Genomic DNA, 21,291 nt, shown 5'->3' with positions numbered 1-21,291 from the left:
TTAATGGGCTAGTTATGCTAGAGCAGGGGTAGGCAACTTATGGCACGTGTGCCGAAGGCGGCACGCAAGCTGATTTTCAATGGCACTCACATTGCCCTGGTCCTGGCCACTGGTTCAGGGCCTCTGCATTTTAATTTAATTTTAAATGAAGCTTCTTAAACATTTTTAAAAACCTTATTTACTTTACATACAACAATAGTTTAGTTATATATTATAGACATAGAAAGAGACCTTCTAAAAAGGTTAAAATTTATTACTGGCACGCGAAAACTTAAATTAGAGTGAATAAATGAAGACTCGGCACACCACTTCTGAAAGGTTGCCGAACCCTGTGCTAGAGAAAGCACACTTCCACTGCTGTCAGCTGTGCCAGGTTCATCATTACCTTCCACCGTGATTTCAACAGATCATCATAGTAATACAGCAGCACCAGGACCCCAGCACAGAGTGCCATTAAGGAAGGGAGGTGATACCTAGGGTGAAATCCTCACCCCATTGAAGTAAATGGTAAACTCCCATTGGATTTTACTCCCACAGGATTTTCACCTTGAGCCTACAACAAAATCATGTACTTGTGGTTGGCAGGAGACCATTGACCTAAATGATTACTTTTATATTTCACAGTAAAAGCAAAATGGAAGTATAAAATGTCACCCAGTATCCTTGTGTTACGAGCTTCATGACAGCAATATATAACACAGCAGAAAACAAAACAATTGCCAGAGAGAATAAGGTGTGTCAACACAGCAACTGGGAGCATGCTTCCCAGTGCAGGCTGACGAATGTGCCCTAGCTCTCCTTGAGCAAGAGTGCTAAAACTAGCAGTGTGGTCACCACAGCATGTGTGGCAGGTTGGGCTAGCGCCCCTGAGAACAAACACACCAGACTACCTGACTCCCTGGGTCTGTAGCCACACAGCTATTTTTAGTGGGCTACCTCAAGTGGAGCTAGTATGTGCCTGTCTACTCACTCTGGGATCATGTTCCCAGCTACTATGGATCCATACCCTTAAAGAGCCAGTTTCTGCTACCTGATTCAAAGCTACCCAGTCCCTGGCCCAAAGGACTACATGCTGCTGGAGAATCAGGTGAATCATGGCACTCTCCCTCCCTGTCCTGCCTGCACTGCACCCCAGAACACTCCTGACATGTCTTTTTCTTCCCTTTTTGCTAAGGGGAAGGAAGGGGAGAGGGGCAGGGAGCTGATGCAGAAGGCGCAGGGAGCTAACTTTTCCAGTTTCATTCCAGTGGTGAGTTCCTGTGCACAGGAAGAATTCTCTTCCTGCTTTAAGGGAACAATACACCACCAAATTGCCTTGGACAGGAGTTTCTGGCTTGAAATGTTTACACAGCTCTGTGTAATTTTCAGTACAAATACCAAAGTTTAAATTCAGATTTTGTGCTCCCCACAAAACCACTGTGCAGAACATTTCTTGGAGGCACCCTCCCCGCTCTCTTAGCTTTAAACATCTGGCTGTGTGAATATATTTTTATGTAACGTGTCTACACATAGCTGGATATTGCAGTTTGGCACTTATTCAGAATGCTTTCTTTCCCGTTTGTGTGGGTGGTATTTTATGACGCAGATATAAGTCCACTAGGAATTGGAGTGAAACCGCTAGCTCACTCAACAGAGAGCCACAAAACAGATGTCAGTGGTAATGACGAAAAGTCACTATCATTCTGTGGGTACTTCAACCAGTGACTTAGAGATAAATACTGAATTTAAATTACGAATCCCCGAGCCATTCGTTCTACTCAAATTTCCCCTTTGGACCACAGAAGAAAATGGAACATACCTTAATACAGAATGAACAGTGTGCAGATGCAGTATGCATCAATGAAGTCAAAGCCCCCAACAATACATATACTGCACAGCCAGAGTTCATGGTTGGGTGAACTGCTTCAACACATTCAATTCATGCTGTTTCTGCCAACTCTGTTTTTATGCCTGAAATCTGCTTCCACCTTAACCTTTTGCTGTTGGTGCTCCTGCAGAAGTCCTCATGAGCAGTGAAAGAATGGGCAGACTTTGGATCTTTGTATCAAAGATAAGTGCACATCACTTTCAGTGGTCCTAAATGTGTCTAAAGCACAGGACAAAATAATCAAGGGCTGTTCAGTTTCCTGTAATTTGTGTCTGTGTGCACATATGTGTGCATGTGTCTGTTTGCATGTGTCCAAAGGAAGTTTTAACTTATGCATTTGGCTCCGCCCGCTGTTTTCTAAGTTTTGAATGCAAGTAACGTTGACCTTGTGACCTCATTCTGCGCTGCCACTGGCAAATGCCTATTACCTTGTATTGTGTTGTAGGCAGAGAATCCAGAAGTATCACCATGTAGAGCTCATATTCATTCTAAACAAACAAAGAGGAATGAGGAACATTACAGAACAATTATCAACAGTGTTCAGAGATTATACAGACTGGATTCACTTTACATACTGTATGTGCTCTACAAGAACCTTTTCTGAAAGGGCTAGGAGTGAGTGTGGTCTTGATCTCACTGAAGTCATTTGAAAGAGCTGGATCATGTCATTTGTTAGTAAATATACCGATCAGAAGTGCATTCTTTCCACCCCCTTGAGCTTCCTTTAATGTAGACTGTCTTTGTTCTCCAACCCTCTTCCAACCCGCCACTCCTTCCTTCTTGCTGCCATTCATCCTAGATAGTACTCTATTTCCTGCCTTTTGCCATTACCCACTGCCAACTATTGGAAGGCATTGGGGTGTGTTCACTTTCTTAACAAGTGTGAATTGTTGCCATTTCTCTCCCTCTCAAATATCAGACGGTATGTCAACCTGGCACTGTCTAATGGCAATGGCATAACTCGACTATGTACAGAATAGAAAGAGTGAAACTCAATTTTCGTCACTGAATTTTTAGGTTCTGTTCCATATTAGAGTCACTATCACCAGGGTACAGTTGGAGGGACAAATAGATTTGATGTCCAGAGAGTTTTACATGTTATCTTTCAACCTGACGACAGTTCAGAAACAGAGGAGGGATAACAAACACTGACTAATGCAGCTAGTTGATAATACAGTCATCAGTATTTTTCATACATAGATCTCTAAGGCCTGGTCTACACTGGGAGTGGGGGAGAATCGATCTAAGTTACGCAACTTCAGCTACGTGAATAACATAGCTGAAGTCGATGTACTTAGACCTACTCACCACGGTGTCTTCACTGCAGGGAGTCGACTGCTGCCGCTTCCCCGTCAACTCTGCCTGCGTCTTTCGTGGCGGTGGAGTACAGGAGTCGACGGGAGAGCACTTGGGGGTCGATTTATCACGTCTAGACTAGACGCAATAAATCAATCCCTGCTGGATCGATCACTGCTGATCCAGCGGGTAGTGTAGACATACCTTTAGAGTTTTACACAGGAAAGTATTATCATCCCCATTTTACAGAGAGGGAAATTAAGGCACTGAAAGGTTAACCCTGAACGACAAAAGTTTTGCCAATGAAAAGTGCCGGTGTGAACAGCACTTTGTCGGCAGAGCGTTCTCCTGCCAACAAAGCTTCCGACAAAGAGTGACTACACTGTGCGCCTTTTAGCAGCACAGCTGTAGCTGCACAGACATGTCACTAAAAGGTGCATAGTGTAGACAAACCCTTAGAAACTGGAGAACAGCAGCCTAAATGAAGATGAAAGGCAAATATTGAAAATATAAGGAAAGATAGAGTCTGTAGCATTAATAAAGTCACAGTTAAAGACCTTGTGAAACTCAGGATTTAGTACCTTTTAATGGCATGTGCTCTATGCCTATTAAGGTTGAAGATTTTGTCAAATTATGTTAAGAGACCTAGTTAATTGCTATAAACCTTCAAGTGTAACCTTTGATTTATGTATTTCCAATTTGCAGTTTAAAAATGAGGGAAAAAACCAAACAGAATTTTTTAAGGCTTGAACCTGCAGGGTGGTTATAGATAATTTAATTTAGTGGTGGACTATGAATGGCACATTATGTGATAACATTAAAAACTTTATTTAATATAAAATAGTTAAGAAAATAGTCATTACAATATAACCATACGCTACATTTATACTTACATTTTAAGGTGAAATGAGGCATTTTTAGAGGTGATTAGTCCCTAAATGAAGAAAATGGGTATAATCCTTTTTCTAGCGGTTCCTTCATGGTGGATGGGCTTATCTAAGCTAAAAGTAGCAGGCTACCCTTTTTATAATCAGTTATAACACCCCTTAAATAATTAAAATTAAACGTATCTTTTACCATTCCTATATTTCCACTACCATGATTAACTATATTTTTACTTTTTCATTGGCTATTTAACATTAAATATGATTTTAATTAGCAGTTGTGTAAATACCATACCACTAACATTTTCCAAAACATTAACAATGTATTTAAAACACTTGTAAAAACCAGTTAAGAGCAAACCATGTTTACAATGACCGCACTGCAGCTTAAGTTGGGGGGGTACGGTGACCGTTTTGGCTGGGACAGGACCTTTTTAAGCCCTGTCCTGAATTTTTTTGGCACAAGTTGGCATTTGTCCCATTTGCTCTTGCTGACTTGATCAGTTGGCAAGAGCAAACGAGACAAATGCCCACTTTTGTCAAAAAAGCGGGGTGCAGAGGAATGTGCGGGGTGGGGGGCAGCAATGGTAGCCCATGCGGGTGGGGGAGTGCGCTCGGGTGAGCGACTCATGCCAGCCCTGTGGGAGAGGGGGGTAGCTCAGGCTAGCCCCACATGGTGTCCCATTTTCCCTTTGGGAACTATGGTCACCCTAGCGGGGGGGAGGGCATAGCCTGGCTTGCTGGGGGAGGGGGAACAGTTATTTACAGGCAGGAAGTGAGAGAAGGGCTCAGAAGCTGCTGCAAAAGTGGGTGTGGGAAGGGTTTTGGAACAGCGTGATGGATACTGGCAGGGGCAAGAAGTGCTGGTCAATGACTGATCAAGGACGCAGGGGTGAATCCGTTATTCTACAGGTGGGTGGTGAGGCTGAGGTCTGCCCCATGGAGGCTTTGAGGGTATGCATGGGGATACACCTAGAGAGGGGTGGGCCTCTCTTTATGCATGGTGACGGGAGTCCCCTCGCAATGTACCAGTTCGTTACAGTGTTGAGACAGGGACTGACAAGGCTGATACTGCCAACCCAGGAATTTGATTCCCACTCATTCAGGATTGGGGTGTCACCAGCAGCAGCACTGCTGGGCAATTCAGGCAATCGGATATTGGCATTCAGAAGCTGACAGAATGTATGTGAGATCCCAGGTAGTGAATCAGTGTTAATTTATTGTACTTTCATTCCAGATGTTGGATGACCAGCCATGCAGATGGTGGTGTGGATCTGCAGGCACAGTATTGGGGTTTTTTCGAGCGCATAGGTAGGCATCCAAGTTGCCTGAGGGTTCGCAGCTGGGATACAGTGATGAAGCAATCCTGAGATGGCACAGAAAGAGGGGCATGTTATGGAACCAGCTGATGCCACAGCTGTATGCTGTGAGGGCTTATCAGCGGTCACCAGATATAATTGTGGTGCACATGGGGGAAATGTGTGAAGGGGTGGACTTAATGGAGAACTTTTTCCAGGAGTAAAAGTTGTGTGGTTAGATATGCTTCAATGCAGAATCTGGCAGGGAGCTGTGAAGCCTCCCCAAGGTGGACAAGGTAAGGAGGTATGTGAACAGGGAAGTGGCCAAATTCCTTGGAGCCATAGAAGGGTCAGTAATTTTGCATTCTGGCATAGTATATGGGGCACCAGAGTTATTTCAGGAGGATGGGGTCCACCTGTCAAACTTGGGCACAGACACATTTTTGGCTGATATAACAGGGGCATTAGGAGATGTCTGGGAACCTGACTGGATGGTAATTACTGGCACCTCCTTGTGGCAGATGTCCAGTTCAGGCGAAGGATAAGGTGACCAGATAAATGGCTTGGTGAAGGTCTTAAAAAGGAGCTGTTTTTTAAAGAAGCAGAAGTAGGGGTGGGGATTCGGGGCTCCTATGACTGGCATGGCAGGAAGCCGACCGCTCTTTCTTATAGTCCACCTTCAGCTTCGTTCAAGGGGTGGTGGATGGTAAGTCCCAGCAACAGGTTGAGGGGGAAAAAAGGGTGGGAGGGGTGCTGGTGGAATCTCCTGGGAGATATTGAATGATCATGGAGTTTCCTGCACTGTACACTTTTATCTGCCAGGTAGTCCCAGACATCCAATAATAAGGTTGCAGCCTGATTAAAACCGTATCAGGTGTCCCCTGTCCTTCTTTAGGTATAACCAGAGAACATGACTTGGGGTTATGCCCGAACTTATTTCCAACTTGCTTCTGAACTGTTTTACTTAACTTTCCTTATATTTTACCAGGCCTCACTTGGCTATTGTCAAGCCTTTTGGAGCCTACATACATTTCAACATATTTTTATATGAATATAAGCAAACATTATCTTTATAGGCTACGCAAGCCCCCACCTCCCACTGTGTGCATGTTCACAGCTCGCGCAATGCTGCCATCCCCTGAATGGATCTGTGGAAGACCCTCTCTCTATTAGCAAAGTGATGCCTGGTGATGGTAGGGGTGCAGAGCAAGCTTTTGTCACCTCAAATTGCTGGGCATGCAGGCGGACTGACTTTTTCTACAGTTGCTCTCTCTCGCTCAACACTTCTCTGCTCTTGTATGTTTAGCAAAATAGAGCGGAGGAGCCAGGAGAGAGCATAAATGAAGACAGAATCATCCAACCCCTGTGGGAGCATAGCAGTTACATACAAATTAGGAGGTTCTTTGAGGATATCAGGAGCACAGGAAGACTTAGCAGGTGTGTCTGATTTTAATGTGTGGCCAAGAGATCAGGGAGGAATAAAAGGAAAGTATAAATGTGGAAATGCTGGTTGCATAGAGTAGTGTTAGCTGATTCAGTGACATTTTGTGAACGGTCCCTAGGGTGCATAGGGCACAACACTGGTAATACAAAACAGGAGTTAGAGAACCTTTAGATCACAATGTGCTAAGCCTGACTGGTATCTCTTACCTTAACTTCCTTCAGAATATCACCAAATATCAAAGAGCTGTTGCAAATATCTTCAAACACATCCCCAAAGACCTGCAACCGTTTGAAATGGGGACGGTTACAATCACAGATCTTCTGGAGCTCCTGCAGTAAAAATCAGAATTAACAACTGCACGCAGGTGCGTGTTGGATGCGTCATCCCCACTCAGCTCTAGGAGGTACAGACAGCACAGCACAGCTTTGAGACTCAGGGATATACTTTAAAGCAGTGACTTTCAAACAGCAGTCCTTCAACCCTCTGTGGATCTGTGGAGCCCTTTCTGAAAGATTGAAGGATTAGGCGGAGATCACTCAAGGAAAGATTTTATCTCACTCATATAACATGGTTCACAGGATGAAAAATACATGTGGCGAACCCTGCTCAGCAATAAGAAGAAAGGCTCAGATTGGGAAATGAAAAGTAAGAGTTGTTTATAACAGCCAAGAGAAAATAAAGAGAAGCTTGAGGAAGAGTGTTATAGGCAGCGATTAGTATATTATGCCTGAATATATTGTTAAGTATCACTGCTTAGACATTTAAGGCCAATTCTTCAGCTGTTATAAATCAGTGTAACGCCACAGGCTTCCACAGATCTATGCCTGTTTACAACAGATGAGGATGTTGCCCTTAGAATCCATCATCTCATTCCTTAAAGAAAACTGTTAGCATGGAGAGTGAGAAAAATAAGAAAATCTTGGACAAGGTATGCAACATTTATAACCTCATGGCTCGGGCCCTACCAAATTCCCAGCCATGAAAAATGCATGACAGACTGTGAAATCTGGTCTCCCGCCATGAAATCTGGTCTTGTGTGCTTTTACCCTATACTATACAGATTTCATGGGGGAAACCAGCCTCTCTCAAATTGGGGGTCCTGACTCAAAAGGGATTTGCAGGAGGGTTGCAACTTTAGGGGGGTTATGGTGCCACCCTTACATCTGTGCTGCCTTCAGAGCTGGGTGGATGGAGAACAGCGGCTGCTGGCCGGGAGCCCAGTTCTGAAGGCAGAGTCGCTGCCAGCAGCAGCACAGAAGTAAGGATGGCCTGATATGGTGTTGCCACCCTTACATCCTGCCGCCTTCAGAGCTGGGAGGCTGGAGAGCAGCAACTGCTGACTGAGGGCCCAGCTCTGCAGGCAGCAGCACAGAAGTAAGGGTGGCAACACCATACCAGGCCATCCTTACTTCTGTGCTGCTGCTGGCAGAGGTTCTGCCTTCAGAGCTGGGATCCCGGCCAGCAGCCACCGCTCTCCAGCTGCCCAGCTCTGAAGGCAGGGCCACCGCCAGCAGCAGTGCAGAAGAAAGGGTAGCAGTACCGCAACCTCCCCTACAATAACCTTGCACCCCCCTCCCCACACACACTTCTTTTTTGGATCAGGACCCCCTACAATTACAACACTGTGAAATTTCAGATTTAAATAGCTGAAATCATGAAATTTACAATTTTTAAAATCCTATGACCATGAAATTGACCAAAATGGACCATGAATTTGGTAGGGCCCTACTCAGGGTGTTGTGACTGTTCATATAGGCATCTCTTCTGATTACAAAATCTTAGGCATTAGAGACAGAAGAGCTATGTCAGGTCATCTGCTCCATCCCCATCCACTGCAACATTTGCTCTTTAGTGCTTCTAGTCTAGTCTTCTAGTGCTCTGTCCATCTCCAAATCATACCTGTTTCAGGGAGATGTTCTTATCCAGGTGATGAGACATGCACAGTTTCACTTTGTGAACATTAATATTTCCCAACAGAGGCAGAAAGGAAAATTTGCAGATTCGATCAAAAGCCAGAGTTTGCCATTGCTGCTGGCTAACAGCTTTAACTGTAGTCGACTTTCACAAAGTCGCAAAAAAATGTGATGGACTCAAACTTGTCCTGGAGGAAATATTCTCTGCATTTTTGTAGAGAAATGTCAATGTTTTTGCATCAAAACAGTTGTGGGGGTTTTTTTATTAAGGCTACACTGCTCTTTTATTCTAATAGCAAGATGCCATTTTCCTGCTTATGATAATGAACAGCATACAATCCCTTCATTTCAAATTGTGGCAAACCTCGCTCGTCTGATTCTGATTCACAACAATGTACCTTCTCTAGCTCATTCTACTGGCAGCATGACCATACTTTCTTCCCAGTGAAGAAAAGTCTCTCTTGATTCGTTATCACCTGTAACAGAGTCTCTTGGATGAAGAATTAGTAAATGCAAGGTTGGCCTATAAACTCTTGGTTTTCTGGGCATCTTTAATTCAACATCAAGTCTATAATCAGGCAGTTCCTGGAAGGTCTCTCTCAGGCAGTGGTTCATTCCTTTGCCTACTCTCCTCTTGTTCTCCCTGATGCACCCTGGGACCAAGTGGAGAGATATTCCTCTAGGGCAGTGGTTCCCAAACTTTAACAACCCACAAACCCCTTTCACCTAAATGTCAAGTCTCGTGAACCCCCTCCTAAAAATGAATATTTCCAAGGATTTTCTCCCTGACCTCAGCATAAATTCTAAAAGCAGTGATCTTGTAAATATAAAACTTGTTTTTATGACATCCTTATTACACACTATTTATTATTATTTATCGTTACAGAATTTTTATTACATTATGAAAACGGCAACACTCTTCCAAGATCTCACTTTTGTAGCTTGTATCAATTTTGATGAAGCCTGTTACAAGACAAGGCTCCTATCAGAGGCACCAGTAGAAGAAAGGGGTGTGGGGGCAAAGCCCCCACGCAACCTGAGCCCTGGTGGGGGGGCACCCCCGGAAAATTGGGGAGGCCCATGGGGGCCGCCAGAAAAAAAGAGGAGGGACCCACGGGGCGGGGGCGGGCAGTCCAGGCAAACAATGCACGTTACGACAAAGCTTAAACTTGTTCTTCATAATAATTTTTAAAACAACACTAGCAGCCTATTTAATTTTAAAAACAGCAAAAAATATCCACCTCCCTTTCTATTTCATATAAAGAGTCTTGAAGTTTCAATCTCCTCAGTGTGGTAGATATGCTTGCTTTGATCTGCTTCGCTCTTGGAAGTCCCCAAGGCTCCGAGCTGCTGGCCCCGTGCTGCCTGGGGTCCCTATGGCTCTGTCGCCATTAGGGAATTTTTTCCCCAAGAACCACCTGTAACATTTCGTGATCCCCCATGGGTTCACAAACCCCAGTTTAGGAACCACTGTTCTAGGAACACGTATTGCAAGTGGAAGTAACCAACTTCTTAGCCAATTCTCTCAGCATGGCAGCTTGTATCTCAGAGGAGCCAAAGGTCTGGTGGTGGTTATCCATCCTCAAGCACTTGGCCCTCTTACCAGAAATGTACACTTTGTCCTAGTGCAGCTGCTGCAGTAGGTTGGAGGCATCCAAGAAGTGGGAGCACTCCTTTCCTTAGCTGTCCATCACCCATTTCATTGCCAACATGCGGTTTGCACAATGCTCTGACTGCTGCCTCTTTCAAGCCTGGACTATCAGTCTCCCTCTCTGCCGAGCAGCCATCACTAGTCACTGGCCTGTTAAGCTCAACTCCCTGTCTGCAAATACCGCTGATCACCTACCTGCGGCACTCTTATAAAATAGCTAATGTGCAAATTGGGGGAGGGGGAGCTTTGCCTCTTGCACAGCCACAGGATAACATTTCAAAAACCTTGTATGCTGCAGTCAGACAGATTTCTGTTTCTGCCATAGTAGTTTTAGCTCTCTAGTTATCTCCCTGCCTACTGCATCATTCCCAAGGCCTCTGAATACCACGGTGACCTAGGCAGACAAAGCTGACAGAGAGGACAATTAGGAGCCATTGTATCAATCGCCAAGGACAACTAAGCTATCTAAAGTCCCCCTGCCCATCAATAGAGTGGCCCATCAGCAAAACAGCATCCCTCCTTAGAGACCTCTGCAACCTGGTGGGTTTCAAGAATACACAACAATTAGTGTTGGTGACTTGAATGCTGCAGTGCAAGCAGGGATTCTATGGTGCACCAGAGAACCTCTGCTAGTACCATCTTCATCCTATTCTGAGATTCACATCCAAGCTGGACACCCTTAATCAAGGCCAGTTTTAGAGTGGGAGACCACTTGCATTGAAGGGTGGATGCAAAAAGCTTGGCTACATCACCTCCCAAACTCTCTCTTGATTCAAGCTGAATAGAGTGCCCAACTGGAGTCATCCAGTATGCAAAGCCCAAAGCCTCATCCCAAATCAAATCATGGTTAGTAATCACTGGTAGCCTGTATTCTTAAACTTAACAGCAGGAACTCAAGAGCAAGATCAGGATTAGCCAATACCCTGTGCTTCTGAGAAAGGCCCCATGTGATGCATGGTCAGTGGGACCAATACTGACACACTGTCAGCCTGTGCTATGACTCTTCCTTGGCCTAGAACAAATCTGTACCCACCCTCACACCCCTGCGCACCATGAAAAGGATCAAGGGACACAAGCCCTTGTAAAAATGATTCTCTCACGTGCCCAGACAGAAATACATTTCCCTGCTCACAGCAGTATTAATCAGCTGTTAGGTGACCCAGCATTGCAGTTCGGTGCCCAAATGAGAACCTAACAAGTCTTTTCAGTCTCTAACTACTACTAAATGAATCTGGGACTGTAACTCCTTGGCAACCAGTGGGGCTTTCATGTAGCAATGATCAGATTTATCATTTCTTACCCTGTCCAGTTTAGAAAGTTTGTAGGATCTGGGGGGAGATGGTGGTGGTGTATGTGGGGTGGGGAGGATGTGTTGTTTTTGTAATAATTATTGAGATGCTTTTCCTTACCTGAGCCAACTTCCTTTCATGCCGCTCTGATGCTTTGCTCCCAGTGATGTCATTCTCTAGCAGATCGTGCTTGGCAATAAAATCCCTCTGAAAATGTAAAAACTTGTTAAACTGATCAGTTTTAGTCACTCCAGCCAAATATGAAGGCATAAACCGGTACTCGTCCTTAGCAACTTCAGCAGCACAACGTCGGCTGTTCTTAACTGGCTTGTACTTCAACACCTTCATCTCTGGCACATCTAACTCTTCTCTTTTAAGTGGCTTTTTGAGTCTGTCGGTTTCCTCCTCTATTTTCTTTTTAAGCTCTTTCAGCTGCTTTTCCAAAGGAGTAGAAGTTAATGGGCCATTCACTGAGCGATCAACACCGGCCATGAGGGCCTGAGAGTGTCTGGAGATAGGAGAGGCGGATTTGGCAAGTACTGGAACCAGTGTGGTGCTGGGGGTGAAATCAGCCAAACTATTTTTCATCTTCTTGGCTGTCTCATTTTGAGCTGGGAGTTGCTTTCTTTCTGTCATGAAACGTGCTTGTTTCTTGGCGCTGTCCCAGTATCCCGGTTTTACAGTCTCTCGGGGCTTATAAAGCTTGTTATGGTTTAAGTGTCCTGAGGTGTAAAGTTGAACATCGGCTCTGTGGGCCTTTTCCAAGCCATCTAAAAGATGAGTCAGGCTCCTCTCTTGCTTGCTTTCCGCCATAGTAAAACTGATGATTATATCACAGAAAACAAGGAAAAGTAGTATAGTTTTAGTTGAGAAAAACATTGAAGATATGCCTCAGCTCTTCTAGCTTCATAATAAAATATTTTAAGTGAAATTAGTGGATGGATTCTCAGCCCTGGATAGCCAAGCCCATGAAGTATGAACTCAAACAGCATAGGAAGCAGTCGTGTCAAATTCAACATGACTTCCTCACAATGTGCCCCATTCAGCATGCCTCAATCTTGAGCTGGGAGTACCACCTGTAGGGCTAAAAGTCTGAATCCATTCTCCATGCCCAGTAAATTGCTGATCTCATCCCTACAACCATACCTGTAGGTGCCAGTTGTGCTGGGAATTTTTGTAGGACCCTTGAATGACTTTAGACTCTACAATGAGATAGACTGCAAACACAGTGATCTGTGGAAAACTATAAGAAAGAATTCCAAGAGTTGCCAAAAATATTAGTGGCGTGGAAAACTGTGAGGGGAATTTCCTGATTATTTGCAGAGAGGAAGTGAGGTTTTTTTGTTTTTTTTTTAAAAAGCCTTTTGTAACACATCTGATTGTCACTCACATTCTGTTTCAAAGTTGTGTCTTAAATCAGATCACTGTCCTGTCATGGTCTCTTTGAAGTCACTCAGGAAAATGCCATTTCTGCAAAGCATCTGACAGAGGACGTCTGTGTAGTTTCATCAGGAAGCAATGTGGGAGAGCTGTGCATAAAGCCCTAATCCTACACCTATTTATGCCTTTGCTTAACTTTAAACACAAGAGTAGTCCCACTGATTTCAATGAGATTACTCATGTGCTTACAGTTAAGCATGTGTATGCATAAAAGCTTGCAGGATCAGGACCTTAGTACTACACCCAGTGTGTGATTCAGTCTACAGTAGCTAAACAACCAAGTGTAACTAAGGTGCTTAAGTTTAAACTCAGTTGCAGCAAAAAGTTCATCTAATAGAGTTTGGGCAGCCAAGCTAGACGTGTTAGAAGGAGAAATATTTTGCATATGCAGGAGCCTAAGCTACTCAACGTGGTTTTTGAGTATAGCTATAACATAGTTTGACTCCATGCACAGCAGCCAGTTATCACAGCTTTTTCGTCACTATATGTAGGTTGGTATTTACCCAACAAATCAGTTGGATAAACCAGGCTTTGCAGAAGTATGTGCTGGCCCCCCATCTTTGCTAGCCGTAGGACAAAGTTTGAAAATCGGATTTAAACATGGTTCAATCACTGCTCCATCTAACATAACACAACGTGACACATCAGGATTGTCTGTGGCCACCCCTTGTTTGGGGCTAGGCCTGGCAGAGTGTGGGACACGTTTTTTAAAAAGGAGGCTTTTTACAATTTTACAAGGCTTGGTTACAATTTTCCTTGATAGTAAATTGATATGAGAAAGTGACAAACCACTCAATACTCCCCCTGCCCTCCCACCCCTCAAGGTTTACATTTCTTTTCTTTTTAAAAAGCCAATTCTAATTCACTTCTAATTCTAAAACAGCTTCATTGTTATCTGGACAGACTTGTGTGGAGGGATTGAACTGAATGTTCTTATAAGGTCATGATTTTGTTGTAAAAGCACATGAGAGAGAAAAGAGCACACCGCCAGGTTTAAGGAAGGGGAGAAGCTATGACAGCTGGACATGAAGGATTAATGGGGTTATCCGTCATCAATTAAATCCCAGCTTGTTTCTTTAAATAAACCAAACAAAACCCCTTTGTAGCAGATGCTTTTGTTTTTTCCTGCAGCACAATAGAGTGACCAGTAGGATGGGTGCATGTAGGGAGGCAGAAAGGGTCTGGCAGCATCTAGCCATTACAGTGCAGTTCTCCCGTGTGCAGTCAGGGGAGGGCCCGAGGAGAGCTCCACCCTCGATGGAGAATATAGAGGCTGGGCTGAGATCAGAGCATGCTCACAAGTTGTCTTTTTAGTTCCCTGTGGGGCAGAGCCATGGTAGCCCACAGTTCTCCTATGGCTTTGGAGACTGAACTAGCCCTGGAGGTCATCTCCTCCAGGTCAGATTTGAGGCACAATAGTAGGGCAGTGTGGGGAAATGTTCATTACTGCTGCCTATGCTGCACCTGGTCTGTGGATTTTTTTTTTTAAAAAAAAGGAACTTCAGTTTTTCAGGATCACTAAATTCACACACTTAAAACCAGAAGAGAGGTCCTGGCATATTTAACCAATCCAGCGCCTTGATTAAATTAACACCCAGTTTTATACTAAATATAGCAATGAAATCCACTGGTTGGACCAGAGTCACAGGTAAGTAAAAAAGTCTAGAGGGAGGCTAAGTGGAAGCAAACCTATGCTTTCATACAGATCCCTCAAAGTTTATGATATGCCAACTTAGATTCCCTCTAGACTCTTTCTAAACTCATTTATGTAGACTCACAGGGGCACATTCAGTCAGGAAATGTAAATTAGATTCCCTTACACTAAACAGGACAGCCATAGAGCTACTTACACCCATTCGCCCAGTGTCTGGAGTGTGTGCTATTGTAATTTGCACCTCAAAGAGTTAAAAAAATGTTCATTAATTAGCTCCTCCCTTACTTTGGTTTACACCTTTTATATCTCATTCCAGGCTCCATGGTATACACGGTACATCAATGTATAATCCTTTAGACATCAGTGTGTACAAATAGCTTAAAGGGAACCTAAACTAGAGAAAGGGGATCTAACTTACACATCCCATCTGAACTTGGCCCATTGCATTTTATTATAAGGAGACAAGTTGAGATTCTAATCTGATTTTAGATTCTAAATGCTCTGGAGCAGGAACTGTGTCTTTGAATGTGCTTGTACAAAACTTAGCACAAAGGGGTCCAGATCGTACCTCTGGGCATTGTATAGGAAATATACATACAACAAACTATGTTAAAGAACATTATTAAGGTTGCAAATTCAAGCACGTGAAAATTAAGATTAAGAAATGCCAGTATTAAGTTAGGACTGTCTGTGCAAACTTAATTCACTCCCCCCTTGTGAGTCCGTCCTGTATACTGAATGAGGTAGGGGCCCTATGGGAAAATATACTATAGTACTAAAAGTGGGTGGGAGCATGGCTCATCTCCCTTGCCCCTCCTTACTTGGGAATTCAGGGAGCTCCTGCCCAGATGGTGTCCCAGAGGATATAGGCTGCTAAAACCATGTGCAGGGTCTAGGGCAGATTTACAGAAGCACCTAAGAAGGGGAGGGATAGCTCAGTGGTTTGAACATTGGCCTGCTAAACCCAGGGTTGTGAGTTCAATCCTCGAGGGGGCCACTTAGGGATCTGGGGCAAAATCAGTACTTGGTCCTGCTAGTGAAGGCAGGGGGCTGGACTCGATGACCTTTCAAGGTCCCTTCCAGTTCTAGGAGGTAGGTATATCTCCAATTATTTATTGATAGAACGTCCATACTGGGTCAGATCAAAGGTCCATCTAGCCCAGTATCCTGTCTTCCAACAGTGGCCAATGCCTGGTGCCCCAGAGGGAATGAGCAGAACAGGTAATCATCAAGTGATCCATCCCTGTCACCCATTCCCAGCTCTTGGCAAAGAGAGGAGCCTGGTCTGACTCTCTCTCGCCCACCCAGAAGCTGGGACTATGTGCTGGCCTGGGGGTGTAAGGAAAGAAGAAGGGGTTGTCCAGGCAGCCCAGCCGGGCTCTCTCCATTCCCCTACCCACAGTGCTGCTACGGCTCTGGCAGGTCACTGGTATTCCTAGTGCAGTGGGAGTGACAAGGCTGAGCTCTTCCCAATATTTAGTGATTTGAGCCAAAACATTTGGAGCTTATCTACAAGAACAATTCTTGTAGTTGTTCATGGCAAGCAGGGGTGTGAGTGTGCGCTGTACTAGCCTTCTGGGGTCGGATTGTCTGTCAGCATCCTGCTGATGTGTGTTAGCAGCTTGGCAGAGCGCTTTGAGCGAGTCCTCTTTGAAATGAGACTAGCTCAAAGCGCATCAAAAACTGGGGAATGCGCATCAGCACAGTGCTGAGGGACAGTCAGACCACAGCAGGCTAGTGCAGAGCAGATTAACACCCCAGTTTGCCACAAACTCATTGTTCTTGTGGACAAGTCCTTAGCTAAATCTCAATAGACTCTCACCAGACACAGAAAAGGCACTTTTGTAGCATGAGGGGATCTCCCCGTCCTGAATGTCAAACAATGGAGGTGCTAATGCTTCTTAAAGAAAAGGTCCCCAGAATCCATTATAATGCACAGAATTAGGAAACAAATATAGGGGCTTGCTACTACCTCACCCTATAATTAAAAAAGAACAAGCAACAGTGTAAATAAATGTGTTTTATAATATTCTACAGTATTTGTCCAAAATAGTACATTGTACAACAGTACATTATAATACAATACTACATTATAGCTCCAGACTGCAGAGCCTGGGGCCTTTCCTGTGCAAAACTCGAGTAGTTCTTTTACAAGGTCACTTATGCCTGTTGAGTGTTCTCAACCCCCAAGTGCTGCTCAGAGCATGCTCTGACACTGTAAGCTCACAGGGCAGAGAACTTGAGTTCAATTCTGGTCCTATTTATGCTGGTGTAAACAGAATTATTGGAGTCTTTGGAGTTACTCCGTACAGGGCCGGCTTTAGGGTGATTCCCCCGATTCCCGGGAATCGGGCCCTGCGCCTAAGAGGGCCCCACAGCGTCCGGAAGAGGGGCCCGCACCCTCTGCCGAAGTGCCGCCGGGAACAGCAGCAACTGATTGAGCTGTTGCCGAACTGCAGCCGTCTTCAGCGGCATTTCGGCGACAGCTCTTTCGAATCGGGCCCCACACGTCCTAAAGCCGGCCCTGACTCCGTATTTATTGCAGCGAAGCTAGGAGCAGGTTGGGACCCTGCATCTGCCATTATGCTTTACGTAGCACCAACAACATGGCTGGTATTGAATAATGAATGGTAGTAATCCTGCTTTGCTTCTCGGGCTTGAGTAAACTGAAAGCACAGTTCATTTTCAGACATTCCAAACCTGCGGAAAAAACGCAGACATTGGGCTTGGTTTTGGCTTAATTGGGTTGTGAGAGTTGCTTGTTGGCTAGTTTTTGGCCTGTAGCTTGTTGCAGCTTGTTGCTTCTGTTTTTTTTATCAGCCCCCGGCAAGCAGGGGCAAAGGGGGGGGACAGAGTCAGGGATGCACAATGGGCCCACCACAGTCCCAGACTGCACGCTGGGGGCAGGGTTGGATTAATGCAGGGGCTTTAGGGGGCTGCATCCCAGGGCCTTGGACTAAGGGGTGGCCCCGCAGGCCCATGGGCTGGATGGGGCCTGCTGCTTCTTTTGATCCAGCCGGCGGCAAGTTTCTGCGCTGAGGGCCAGTCACTAGTCCCTGAGCCTCGGCACCCTGCCACCCCCTCTCATGGGCAAGTGGCGTTCAGGGGCATGGGCAGGGAAGGGGATGCGCACACACGCTTAGCACCGCTGCCACACACAGTCATGCATGCAGGGAGATGCGCACACACGCTGTAGCTGGACTGGAACCCAAAACACCTGATTCAAGCTCTCATTCTGATTGGCCGGGACCAGGGGCGGGCCAGGGCTGGGAGCCAAACAAGAAACTACAAGGTACTGTAAAAGCCGTGAAAGCCAAAAAGCTAGCCACCATGCAGCGCACGAGCCAACTCAGCCTAAACCAAGCCCAATTTCCGCTTAGTTTCTGTGGATTTGGCAACTCTGGGGGATCCTGCCTTAGCCCCGCTGCGCCGCCGACCAGGAGCCGCCCGAGGTAAGCACCTTCTGGCCAGAGCTTGCACCCCACACATCCCTTCCTGCACCCAACCCCTTAACCCAGCCCAGAGCCTCCTCCTGCACCCAAACTCCCTCCCAGACCCCACACCTCCACCCCAACCCTGTGTCCTAGCCCTGAGCCCCCTCCAACACCCAAACTCCCACCCAGAGCCTGCACCCCAAACCTCCTGCTGCACCCCAACCCCCGTCCCATCCCTGGCCCCACCATCCAGCTGAAGCTGCACCCTCTTCTGCACCCCAATACCCTGCCCCAGGCCTGAGCCCCCTCCTGCACTCCAACCCCCCAGGGACCCCATAAAATCAAATAGCCCTAGGCCCACAGGAGAGTTAATCTGGCCCTGGCCAGGGGGATCTAGTCACATGGAGTGTTGGGGTTCTTCGGGATTGGCTTGTTTTGGCCTTGTTTTGAAATGGGATTAGCTTGATTTTTGGCTTATGGTGCAAGTCGCGGTGCTTATTTACCCATGAAAGTTGGCAACTGTGTTGGTTTTCTGTAGCGCCCTTTCACTGCACCTTCTCGTGGTAACTCGCTCATTGCGCACGGCCTCCAGGACCCACCCAGGCACCTGCGTCGCTTTTTAAAAACGATTTGCTCTAACCACTTTCCCACAGAACCCAGCCACGGGAGACACATTGCAGCAGGGGCCCAAATGGCAGAACAATAACTTACGTCAAGGCTCCGCCGTCTGCTCGCACTGGCTCTGCTGTGTATCCAGCATAACTGCTTCCCTTCGGCTGGGTGCTGTTACCGAGGAAACCAGCTAAACATTCTGCCTTCCACCCGCCTCGCTCCTGCTGCTGCTGCTGCTGCTGAGCAACCATGCACGCTGCTGTGAAGGGACCCTCAGAAGGGAAGGGTATTTCCCCATGGAGCCCAGCAAGCTTGTGGAATCTAAACCGCCTCCCTCGTGGGAATCCTTTTTCACCTCAAGGTTTCCAGTTGATGACTGGAATTTTAATTTCCAACCAGATTGTTTTTTGTTTGGAAATACTGATCTGTTAAAACACACTGGACAGTTGGACACATTCCTAGGAGCTATTCTGAATCCCAAGGAGCGATAGCCTGTCCTTCTTTGTATACTGAATACACTTAACACTTGTGCAAAGCCTATTTCTCCCTGCTGTCACAGTTCAATATTTGCAAACAGAGAACACCCCTGAAAATTACTCTCTCAATAATTTAAACTCTTCGGATCAAAGACTATCTTTGTTTTTGAGTCTGATACAGCATCTAGCATATCATAAATAATCATTAAATAATAACTTAGTACTCATGTAATTGAGGGCTATTAGGCCTGGCTTGAGTCAGGTATTGTGCGGGCAGATGCATTGCAAGCTCTTATGTAATATGACTCAATGACAGCACAGTGCAAGTTCAGTTTTGGCACAGTGATATACTGTGTCAGAGATACGCTGGTAATATAACAGGGGTTTATATTTACAGATGTGTGGAGCAGAGCAAGGGCCCTGGTCCCATGGTATACTTCCTGCGTAAAGTATTCTTGATAGATATCACAACACAATGGCATCACAATGGTTAAACTTAACACCCACCTTCTGTACACATGATACCATATATCAGAGGTTAATATCTGCTGCTTTGTGAAGGGGTGCTTCCATGGTGGGCTCATTCCAAGCACACTTCTAAACACATTATTAATATATAATTATTAAGCTTTCCACCTAAGACACTCAGATACTATAGTACTGGAGGCACAGATTCTTAGTAGATCAATAAATAACTACAGTAGTAGTATTTAACTGCTATAAAAGTACCACTTATTACTGATCATCTTACTACTACAATACAAAAGGCATCATGATTATAAGGTATTTATTTTACAGAATACTTCTGGAAGGCACAACAATGAATTATGAACACAAGGAGCACCACAAAACAGAATTTAAAGAGATCCAGGCCACCAACAAATATTACAAAATAAGAATAGGAATGCGGAAGAACTAAGAATGGGCTCAGGCCTGCGAAGATGAATTTGCAGAACCAGGCGCAGTGTTTGGGGAAGAAGCTGAGGCTAAGGGTGAAATCCTAGTCCCATTGATTTCAATGACAAAACCCTGCTTGACTTCAACTGGGCCAGGATTTCACCCTAGAAGTTTTAGAAGACATTTGAAAGTTCATGTACAGAAATAATATATTACATAGCAGAAAAGAATCTATAGATAGAGTTTGTTACATCAAAGAGAGGCAAAAAATAGAAAATGGATGGAATCAGGAACTTAATGGAAGAGCAGCGTGCAGTGGCTAGCAAAAGAAAGGGTTAGATTTAGGTACGAAGTTTGGATAGCATGGAAACAAGATGGGCCAAGCAAAATTGTTGAATCAGAACTGTGAACTCCATGTAAATTTGACTCAATAACCTGATGAAGCAGTGAGAGAACAGGCGAAATAGGATGGGCTGTAGAATCCATTCCACGTAAGGTAAGAATGACCACCTCTAAGACACAATCTGTTTAATCTCAATTTTCCCATAACAATTATAGTTGCTTGAACATCTGTATGTGTTCATGGCAAGGGTAGAAACAAGGTGACTAGAGACAATGTTAATACCTGTGTATTAATCCTCTGAGCATGCTCAGAAGCCTGAGCAAAGTCAGTCTGGTCGAGTGCTCATGGTGTTAACATAAGCATTGTGCTGCCTTCTCCTGACAAACCAGATGACTGCGTGCTTACTGAACACTACACCCAGCACTGATTGTTTTTCTCTACCTCAGAGTACAGGCATATGGCTGTTCTCATTGGCAATACCATTTCTACAATTTGGCACAAAGCAGCCCAGATTCTCTTTCCAACGAATTGTAGTATTTACATGCATGGGATCCATGAGGCAATTGGATCTGGTAATAGTTTGGAATAAACCTGAAACTGTCCGTCTGTGCCCAGAATTGATGTTTCCCAGATGGTAATGCTGTATGTGGCCACAAAGCCAGCTAAAGCAACATCATTTTTTTAATCATGATCAACTTAAGCACTGACCAATATCCTTCGGCTAATTCCCTATTCCTCAAACTATGTTTGTTTAAAGAGTAAAGCGGCTGAAGCAGTCTTTTCAGAACTATTG

The 21,291-nt window shown here is 45.1% G+C and overlaps 1 protein-coding gene across 6 annotated transcripts in view; it reads right to left on the bottom strand.

Moving 5' to 3' along the window:
• The window catches only part of C3H6orf118 (chromosome 3 C6orf118 homolog), a 72,336-nt gene extending 53,065 nt beyond the window's left edge, over nucleotides 1-19,271 (bottom strand). The window contains exons 1-4 of one of the 6 annotated variants that reach the window (XM_039531338.1): nucleotides 18,882-19,271; nucleotides 11,763-12,462; nucleotides 6,996-7,118; nucleotides 2,296-2,355 (exon numbers count right to left, since the gene is read on the bottom strand). In XM_039531338.1, coding sequence (XP_039387272.1) covers nucleotides 2,296-2,355; nucleotides 6,996-7,118; nucleotides 11,763-12,462; nucleotides 18,882-19,033 — 1,035 coding nt within the window. In that variant the 5' untranslated portion in view covers nucleotides 19,034-19,271. Of the gene's footprint in view, nucleotides 1-2,295; nucleotides 2,356-6,995; nucleotides 7,119-11,762; nucleotides 12,463-12,788; nucleotides 12,808-18,881 lie in introns of those variants that run through there. The other 5 variants (XM_039531334.1, XM_039531335.1, XM_039531336.1 and 2 more) reach the window with 5 other exon arrangements.
• Between the last annotated feature and the right edge of the window lie 2,020 nt (nucleotides 19,272-21,291).

Source organism: Mauremys reevesii, linkage group 3 (assembly GCF_016161935.1).
Source record: "Mauremys reevesii isolate NIE-2019 linkage group 3, ASM1616193v1, whole genome shotgun sequence".
NCBI classification, from domain to species: domain Eukaryota; kingdom Metazoa; phylum Chordata; order Testudines; family Geoemydidae; genus Mauremys; species Mauremys reevesii.
This window is presented reverse-complemented; position numbering and strand designations above follow the sequence as displayed.